The sequence below is a fragment of the Mastomys coucha genome, unplaced genomic scaffold (assembly GCF_008632895.1).
Source record: "Mastomys coucha isolate ucsf_1 unplaced genomic scaffold, UCSF_Mcou_1 pScaffold4, whole genome shotgun sequence".
NCBI classification, from domain to species: Eukaryota; Metazoa; Chordata; class Mammalia; order Rodentia; family Muridae; genus Mastomys; species Mastomys coucha.
In genome coordinates this window covers 1,485,475-1,494,814 of record NW_022196910.1, presented here as the reverse complement: position 1 = coordinate 1,494,814, position 9,340 = coordinate 1,485,475, and the positions used below count along the sequence as shown (strand labels likewise).

Genomic DNA, 9,340 nt, shown 5'->3' with positions numbered 1-9,340 from the left:
AAAAAAAAAAAAAAAAAAAGAATAGGCAAGGACTAGGTGTAGTAATGCATTCCTATAATCCCAGCCTTCCAGGAACCTGAGGGAGAATCTTAGGGGCTAGCTTGGACTATATTAATGGGCTATGGGAGGCAACCTAGGAAGGGAGGCAGAGCATGTGCAGACAATGGGCTTAGAGCACCTCCTCATCCCCCAAAGCCTTTCACCGAACATAAAATGTCTGGAACCTCAGCATCTGATCAACCTGACCTTGGAAGATGCCTCTAAGTGTCTGACCCAGCACTGACAGTGGTTGCCAGCCCCCAACTTCGGTGGGGACCAGGACTCAGCTGCACTGTGGCAGCTTATTCCTCTGGAGAGGCTAGCCATTGCCTGCTTCAGGTCACCCCTCCCACTCCCATGGAGCCCAGGCTGGGCCGGGACAGGGGAGGGCAGGGAGATGGTCTTGTGTAAGATAGTGGGGAACCCCCCAGGGCAGGGCCCTCTGAGATATTTTGATTAAAGTGCCCTGACATTTCTCATGAAGAACAATTCTTTACTGCCAGGAGATCCGGCTGGGTAATTAATGTAACTGGTGGCATGCATTTTGCCTGAACATGATGTGCAGGTGTGGAAGGGGTCCCAGGACCCTATCCACAGAGAGAGGGACTGAAAAACCTGGCTGGTACCTGTAGCATCTCCCTCAGGGTCCAAGGACTCTGAATTTATCCCAGTCCTCCTGGGTGACTATGGACAGGGGTTGCAGAAGGGATGTTCAGTTCTTGTTGAGGGTGGGATGTCAAGTATTCCAGTACAGCCAAGTGGTGGTGGCACACACCTTTATTCCCAGCTCTTGGGAGGCAGAGGCAGGTGGATTTCTGAGTTCGAGGCCAGCCTGGTCTACAGAGTGAGTTCCAGGATAGCCAGGACTACACAGAGAAACCCTGTCTCGAAAAACCAAAAACCAACCAAACAAAAAAGATTCCCTGGAGCAGATGACCTTAAACTCCTGATGGTCCTGCCTCCCTGCCTCTACTTCCTCAGTGATGGATGACAGTTGTGTTAGCTGGGCCTTCCTGCAGAGCCTCTGTCCATAGACTGACCTTGAATTATTAGCCTCAGGATGGATGATACAGTGGGGGTAAAAGCTGGGGCAGGTGTGTGACCCAGGTCAGAGAGACAGGTGGACCACACTACAGAGAGCACCTAGCAGCTGGTGACCAGAGATAGTCTGGCTGGCTTGATTGGGAGTTGATGCAGGAGACGCAGGGGCTCATTTTTGTTTTGGTATCCTCCACTTGGTTTCCTTGTCACCATGTCCCCTGGCCCCACAGACAAGAGTATCTTCATGTACATTCCTACAGCTCTTGCTCATGGGACAGGCTACAAGTTAGTTTTGTTTTTAACAAGGAATACATATGGCAGCATCTAGAGTCCCTCCTTCCCCCAATGGACTGGGACAGAGCAGTCTGAACAGGATGAATAGACACTGGGTATTGTGTTAGGAGCTCCAGCTCTGTGGCCAGTCATCAACCACAAGCAATGGGCACACTGTAGTTACCATAGCTGCTGAGGACTACCTCTGTGGGTCCTGGCTAGGGCTGGCAGGATGTTTGGAGCAGTGGGAGAGAGTGCATGAAACTGGAGAGACAGCATGCCTCAGATGGGGCACTGGATGAGGCCTTGGGCACAGCAGCATTTGGGGACTTGGGTTACAGTTGAGAGCTTAGAGTTTACTTTAAAAGGACTCTTCCTTTTTCCCCCTCAATGAAGCAGCAGTAAGCTGCTGAGATGGAGCAAAGGTCTTTTTCAACTCAAGTTCCTGTTCTCCCCCTCACAGCCCACAGGAGTAGTTAGAATGCTGGGTAGTGGAAAGGTGACTGCGGTTAAGGGTCTTGCAGAGGACCCAGGTTTTCCCATATAGGGTGGCCTCACAACTACCCGGAGCTGCATTTCCAGGGAACCCAGAGCCCTCTTGCTGGCACAAGGCACAGACATGCTCTTTTTTTTTTTTCCCCTTTAAAGATAGGGTCTCTCTGTGTCACCCTGGCTATCCTGGAACTTGCTCTGTAGACCAGGTTGGCCTTGAACTCAGAGATCCCTTGCCTCTGGCTTCCAAGTGCTGGGACTAAAGGTGTGTTACCACAATTTTTTTTTTCTGTGCCGAAGGGGAAGAAGTTTGTTTATTTATTTATTATATGTAAGTACACTATAGCTGTCTTCAGACACACCAGTAGAGGGTGTCAGATCTCGTTACGGATGGTTGTGAGCCACCATGTGGTTGCTGGGATTTGAACTCAGGACCTTCGGAAGAGCAGTTGGTGCTCTTAACCACTGAGCTATCTCTCCAGCCCCACAATTTTTTTTTAAAAAAGGGTAAATGGTCATAGTGTTTTCTGCACATGCCTAAGGACCTGAGTTTGAATTCTAGCATGGTGAGTGGAGACTGGAGGCAGGTAACCAGGACAACTATCTTCTGGCTCTGCACTCACACCAAACTTGTAATACACACACACACACACACACACGCGACACCTACAGGTGGAGACTGGGGGAACTCACTGGTCTGTACCACCTGAGCTTCAGGAGTCTAAATGGCACACTGGGGGCTGCTCTGGGGTACCATGGGAACACAACACACAAACATGTTTTTTGACTCTTTATTGGGTCATTGTTGATACCGATCGTCAGCAGCGTGATAAATCTCTCTTCACATGGGAATGTCGACAGCAAATCAATCATGGAACATCATAGAGCTGGAAGGTCACATGGGGTCGGTAAGAGTATTCTACATGCTAAAGTAACAGTTGTCCTCAAAGGAAACGCCAGAATGTCTGTAGACCACCTTCAGCTCTGAGGAAGGCTCAGCTTGTGCCCAGAATGGGGTCTCTTCACCTAATCCAGGAATAGCTGGGGAGTGCCGAATGCTCCTGGGATGTACATTCTCCACTGCAACGCACTCAGCCCTCCATAGCTGCAGGATGTATAGCCCCATGATGTGTAGTGACAAACTGAGGGGCATACACTGCACTCCTCCACTAACTCCCACAATAGCACCCCAAGACAGACCACAATTCTGTTGAACAGAAAATCAAAGGGCCACCCCAGTTGTCAGCAGCTGAGCAGAACCACCCACAAGGACACTTCTTCCACCTGGCTTCCCAGGCTGTGGGGAGAAGCATTAACAGCTGGCCTGACCACCTCTCCACAGAGGCCACCAGTTGGGATATTTGAGGACAGCAGCAGCTGGAAGGGACAGAGGAGTGGGGCCACATCAGTGTGTGTGTTGTAATCCTGCAGTCCCCACAGCCGCCTCTGAGAATGGGAAGTAGCAGCCCCTTGCTGGCTAAGGTCAGGATGGCCTTCCTTGCCAAAGGAGTGCGGACCAGAAAAAGGATAAAATAAGTTGATGCAACATAGGACCTCAAGGTCACACAGTGGAGACCAGTGGTGTTAAATTAATGCTGGGAGTGGAGACAGTACACATGACAAAGGAGAGGTAACACCTATCACATCTTTCTGTGGTCTGTTGCACATCCTGGACTCTGCAACTCAGCACTGAGCCAACGTGGTCTTCATTTCCTCCAGCAGGCTGCTGAGCAGTGTGGCATCGCTGCACTTCCCGTCTACTGACACGGAGCTCTCACCCTAGGGGGATAGGCACATGCACACATTGCCCATGTGTGTGTGGGGGGGAGGGGAGCGCTGCAAATGTCACCTCTCTTACCCTCAGCTGGAGCCTAGACCTCACTATTTTTTTGAAGCTATGTAGCCCCAATTTGCCTAGAATTCAGTAATCCTGCCTCTGTGTCCAGAGTGCTGAGATGGCAGGTGTATACCCCCCAGGGCCTGAGACAGTTCTGAGCCCACCCTTTTCCTTCCTCTTGCCTTGTGTTCCAAACCCAGATGCATCTGGAGGGCCTGGTACAACTGTAAGGGTTGGTACAGCTGAGTGGCCTGGTCTAACTATGGGAGATAGGTTGCACTCTTGGGATGCGGACCTTAGAGGGCAGTCCTGAACAGGGAGGCATGTGCAGGGGAAACCCAACCCCTTGTTGAGAGCATCCTGGGTAGCTGCAGAGCACCAGGCACTGAGCTCACCTTCTTCACCAGCAGGCAGACATGGTGGCCCTGGATAGAGCGGCTGTACATGGAGGCACAGGAGTCTACTCGTTCTACAACTGCAACAGACAGGGGAGTTAGGTCTATTCTCCCTTGGCTGGCCCTCTTCAGCCAGGACTGCCAAGACACAGGAGCTGGGGCCCATGCTGAGAAGGCACTCAGGATTGCAGGCCAAGGCCTGGTGCAGGAAGGGACTGACTAGGGGTAGGAGGTAGCTTCTGTGATTTCTGGGATAAAACCTCCAAGAGTGGTATTACTGTGACATTGCTTACCGGAAAAATGGTGGTAGAAGCAGATCTTTGCCAGAAGATTCTGGAAAGACATACTAATGCCATCGACTTTGATGGAGTTCATGCTCAGGTCTCCTGACTCTAGCAACTTGGCAAAGGCATCGCTGTGGGAGGATAGATAGAGTGTGATGGTAGGGCCTGGGTATCAGCTGTTACCTGGCATTAGGAATACTGAGGCATGAGGGCAACTTCAAACTCCAAGGCAGTCTGGGCTACATGTGAGCATCAGAAACTGATAGGCACACAGAGCAGTCCTTGGGGACAGTCCTCAGGGGACAGAGAGGCAACAATCTATAGTGTCACCTGGCAGAAGAGGTGGCCTCAGATGGAGGAAGCCTTAGTTCAGCGTAGTTGTGGCTGGAGCTGGAGGTGGGGGTGGCGCCTGTGATGATGGCTAAACACTGTTACCCTGCCTCACAGCCCCCATCACCAAGTTCTACATCATCCTCTCCTGCCCCGAGCTGGGACGGTGTGGTGGGGTGGAAGCACACACCTGTAGCAGGGTGTGGTGATCAGGTATGAGCTACAGCTGAAATGCAGCCGGAAGTCCAACTTCTCATGTGTGGCGCCTTCATCATCCTGCAAGGAGAAAAGCTATAGGGTAGACTTTCCAGGCAGGCACATTCTTTCCTGGGATGCCGACAGGGCGCAGGGAGGGTAGCTGGACCTCGGCACAGAGTGTATACCTTGGCAATGAAGGAGAGTGTGCCTTTGAGCTTCTGGGCCATGACAATGCTCTGAATGGTGAACACAAACTGGGCCTCATTGGAGACGCCTGCTGGGAGACACGCATTCAGTGGGCCAGCACTGACCCTAGGGTGTATCTGTTCTAGCTGGCTGGGATGCTAGAGTGACAGAAACAATGGGCACAGCTGCAGGCCAGCCCATTTCCCAGGTGAAAGCAGGCACATGCCCTAATCCCCCTGCCTCTGTCTCAAGGGGTGTATGCTTCATGCCCTAAGAGTAACACTGAGACATGGCACATCAAGAGCTTCGGGCCTTTCACTTCAGCCGTCTGTGGGAGCTCTAGTTAAGTCCACTGTGGAAGAGCTAAGGTGGCATGGCAAAGGCTAGGGCTGAAGTGTAGGCTCACCGGGGGGCAGCTGGAAAGGCACTGGCACACCATCATGCACTGATGAGCCCTCTGGCCTGGCCATCTTGGTGTTGAGGGAGTCCAGCACGTTGAGTTCCATGTTCTTCAGGAAACTGTTGCTCTGGTTCTCCAGGATGATGGACACAGTCACTTGGCTGTCCTTCTGTAAGCTGGCTTGGATGTCATATGTCTGCATGAGGAAGGGCAGGATCAAGGACCAGGGACTAGCTTAAGGAAGGGAGCTCACTGCCAAGATCAAGGACAGTAATCCCCCACGAAAACTGCCTGTGGGCCCCAGCCCCCAGCCCCTCAAAACACATTCTTCATGAAGCTACACCCCAGTTCCTGTCTTTTTGATTCCTTGAGATGTAATGTAGCACTGGTTGGTCTTGATCTTGCAATCCCCCTGCCTCTGTCTCAAGGGGTGTATGCTTCACAGCTGCTTGCTTTGTCTTGCTAGCAAAGCTGTCCTCAGGTGGCCTGGTCATACTGGGCTCTCCAGCTGTGGCTAGGGTGCAGAGAGTGGCCTACACTGATGCTTGAGCTTGGTGCCTGGCGGCTGCTGTTACCAGCCCCGCAAGGCTTCTGAGCATGGGCTCCACCAATTCCCCTCCCTGTAGCAACCAAGTGTCACTTACCACTTTAATGTAGGGATTCTCAGCCAGAAGGCAGTAGCTGGACATGGGCTGGGGGAGGAGAGAGCCTCATCACTTGTGGGTAACAGGAACTAGACTATAGACCCAGCTTGGGGATGACCAATTCCCAAAAAGCAAGAGCCACCAGATGCTACTGGGTCATGGGTCCCTCACCAAGCACAGGTCCAGAGGGCCCTGGGTCCCCTCCAAACAGAACTCAGGTGGTATCCTTGGATTGGCAGGTTGTCAAGCATGCTCACCGGGATAGGCTCCTCTTCCTCCTCCTCTGCTGCTGCACCATTCTCCAGCGGCGCCACCTGCTTCCTCTTGGCTTTCTTCTTGTCTCGTGGCCTCTCCTCCTTCTCCTTCCTGTGTTTCTTCTTCTTGTGCCGGGACGACTTCTGAAGCAGAGTCTGGGCTCAGGCCCCATGTCTCACAGAGGCAGGTACCCTGTAATCATTCCCTCCCCTCATACTACATGGTGGGGGGACCTCAGGGGAACAGGTAGGATAGCAAAGCCAGGAATTGCACAGGTCACCACGGTTGGAAGAGGCCAGTCCTGGAAGACACTAGAACCTTGGGCCTGACAGATGAGTGGCAGGAGCTGCTCAGAGGGAAGGGGATTGCACAGCACAGAGCAGTGAGACTGTGACTGCATGGGAAGGACAGCCCTACTGGCCACACCACAGAGGAAGAAACATTTGGCAGTGTGCCTACATTCATATCATCCAGGGACAAATGGACTAGCTCTATGGATGGCTGACAAATATGAGGCCCAGTCCCACACTGGAGCAACACATGGCCACGAGCAGAAGCAAGGCTCCAACACAGCTCACATGGAGGCTTCAACATGGGGGCTAGGGCTAGGTTGATGGCTTAGTGGTTAAGTGCTTGCTGCTGAATCAAGAGGACCTCAGATCCTAGCTACAAACAACTAAAGTAATCTTTAAAAAGGGGCTCAGTGGTTAAGAGCACTGGCTGCTCTTCCAGAGGTCCTGAGTTCAATTCCCAGCAATCACATGGTGGCTCACAACCATCTGGTGTGTCTGAAGACAGCTACAGTGTACTCATATACATGAATAAATCTTTAAAAAAAAAAATCAGAGGGCCAGGTGGTGGTGGCACACACCTTTAATCCCGGCACTTGGGAGGCAGAGGCAGGTGGATTTCTGAGTTTGAGGCCAGCCTGGTCTACAGAGTGGGTTCCAGGACAGCCAGGACTATACAGAGAAACCCTGTCTTGGAAAAAAAAAAAAAAATCAGAGATGTTCTCAATGAGAGCCAGACGTTAGAGGCCACTTAGTGTGGGATTCCATGAACTGTCCAGAACAGGGACATCCAGAGACAGCAAGTAAATGTAAGATGACTGGGGTTTAGGAGGGGATGTGGCAGACTGCTCACAAGGTGAGGCTCCCTACTGGGGTGTGGAAGTTTCTGGAATAAGATGGTGTCAGGATGCACTGCTTAGAAGCTGCACTGAAGCACTAGATCCCTTTCAGAGGGTAAAGCATGAGGACTGAGCCACCTCTTGAGGACAGCACTACCGACCCCCTGTGAGCGTCTCCACTGTCCTGGGGCTCAGACACAGGCTTCCCAGGGGTCCCTTGCCACAGCCTTGGGTGGCTTGTCTCGTGCCTCACCCTTTCTTGGTCATGATCCACGTGGTCCTCCTCGTCCTGTGGCTCTTCCCCTTTGAGAACCTCACACGCATCCTTAGGGGGAGTGATAATGCTCGCAGCAAGTTCTTCCTGCAGTCAGGAAGGTCAGGGTCAGTTTTCGGGGAGGGGTGCGCTGGTGTTCCCAACTGTTCAGAGGTTCCAGCTTAAGAGAACTTAAGAATCCCACTTAATCAGTGCTGTCCCACTTGAGGGCTGGGGACATCCTCCAAGGGATGCCTTGGGGACAAACGTCCTGCTGGCTACCCCTCTGTCTCATAGAGCCCTGCTGAACACAGAGTCCCACAGGGCAGCAGACATAGACTACAAAGTACAGAGGCCAGACCATCAGGCTGGACTCTATTGGCACTTATGTGTGACTCCGACTGCAGGGGGATACCTGCCACTCACTGGTTCCTGGGGGTACCCCAGGTGAGACCCCAAGAACACATGGAGCAGGCACTTACCGTGGATGGGGCAGGAATGGGGGCAGCAGCAGGTGGTGGGGTGGTGGACAGCCAGAAGTCTAAGTCCTCACCCTGGAGCCATAGAAAAACACTTTTGACAAAGGCAGCTAGTGCCAGGGGCAAGGGCTGATCTCCAGCCTGTTGCCATTCTCACCTCCCTACCACAGGCTAGGCCTTACTGCAGTGCAGCAGCCACGGTGAGTACCCGCTGTGCTCACACACATGCTCAACTGTACCCACTTCAACCATGATGACAGCCATTCAGAGGCCAGCTAATGACTGGAATGGCATCATGGCAAAGCAGCAGAGCTGAGCAGGAGGAGTGTGTATGTGTTTTGAGACAAGTTCTTACAGGCTGGCCTAGAAGTCAGGGCAATTCTTCTTCCCCAGTCTCCTGAGTACTAGGATCTGTGAAGTGAGCAGGTGGTGCAGCCTGGGAAGTAGACCAAACATCACACACTGAGCTGTACCTCAGAGGCATCAGTGGGATACTGAGCTTGATCCCAAAACTCAAGAAAAAAAAATGTATTTTAGCCAGGCCTGTTATCTCACCTACTCAGGAAGCCAAGGCAAGAGGAGTCCCAATTCAAGCCCAGCTTGGAACAACTAGTGAGATCTACTCTCAAATGCAACGTAAAAGCAGCTGGAGAGCCCAGTGTAGTGGCACATGCCTTTAAATCCCAGCACTCAAGAGGCACAGATTTCTGTGGATTTGAGTCTAGCCTGGTCTACATAGTGAATTCCAGGATGGCTGAAATTATATAGTGAGACTCTGTCTCAAAACAAATAGGGGGCTGGCGAGATGGCTCAGCCAGTAAGAGCACTAACTGCTTTTCTGAAGGTCCTAAGTTCAAATCCCAGCAACCACATGGTGGCTCACAACCACCCATAATGAGATCTGACGCCCTCTTCTGGTATGTCTGAAGACAGCTACAGTGTACTTAGAAACAATAATAAATAAATCTTAAAAAAAAAAAAAACCAAAAACAAAGCAGGGCGGTAGTGGCACACGCCTTTAAACCCAGCACTTGAGGGGCAGAGGCAGGTGGATTTCTGAGTTTGAGGCCAGCCTGGTCTACAGAGTAAGTTCCAGGACAGCCAG

The 9,340-nt window shown here is 52.0% G+C and overlaps 2 protein-coding genes across 8 annotated transcripts in view; one reads left to right on the top strand and one right to left on the bottom strand.

Moving 5' to 3' along the window:
- The window catches only part of Izumo4 (IZUMO family member 4), a 2,882-nt gene extending 2,364 nt beyond the window's left edge, over positions 1–518 (top strand). For all 3 annotated transcript variants that reach the window (XM_031349648.1, XM_031349647.1, XM_031349646.1), the window contains one exon: positions 196–518. In XM_031349648.1, the coding sequence (XP_031205508.1) occupies positions 196–283 (88 nt within the window). In that variant the 3' untranslated portion in view covers positions 284–518. The remainder of the gene's footprint in view (positions 1–195) is intronic.
- A 2,104-nt stretch (positions 519–2,622) lies between these two features.
- Ap3d1 (adaptor related protein complex 3 subunit delta 1) overlaps positions 2,623–9,340 on the bottom strand; it is a 40,859-nt gene continuing 34,141 nt past the window's right edge. For 2 of the 5 annotated variants that reach the window (XM_031349244.1, XM_031349247.1), the window contains exons 22-31: positions 8,239–8,310; positions 7,757–7,864; positions 6,377–6,517; positions 6,120–6,167; positions 5,482–5,671; positions 5,075–5,166; positions 4,882–4,967; positions 4,371–4,492; positions 4,078–4,157; positions 2,623–3,624 (exon numbers count right to left, since the gene is read on the bottom strand). In XM_031349244.1, coding sequence (XP_031205104.1) covers positions 3,529–3,624; positions 4,078–4,157; positions 4,371–4,492; positions 4,882–4,967; positions 5,075–5,166; positions 5,482–5,671; positions 6,120–6,167; positions 6,377–6,517; positions 7,757–7,864; positions 8,239–8,310 — 1,035 coding nt within the window. In that variant the 3' untranslated portion in view covers positions 2,623–3,528. Of the gene's footprint in view, positions 3,625–4,077; positions 4,158–4,370; positions 4,493–4,881; positions 4,968–5,074; positions 5,167–5,481; positions 5,672–5,717; positions 5,990–6,119; positions 6,168–6,376; positions 6,518–7,756; positions 7,865–8,238; positions 8,311–9,340 lie in introns of those variants that run through there. The other 3 variants (XM_031349246.1, XM_031349245.1, XM_031349248.1) reach the window with 3 other exon arrangements.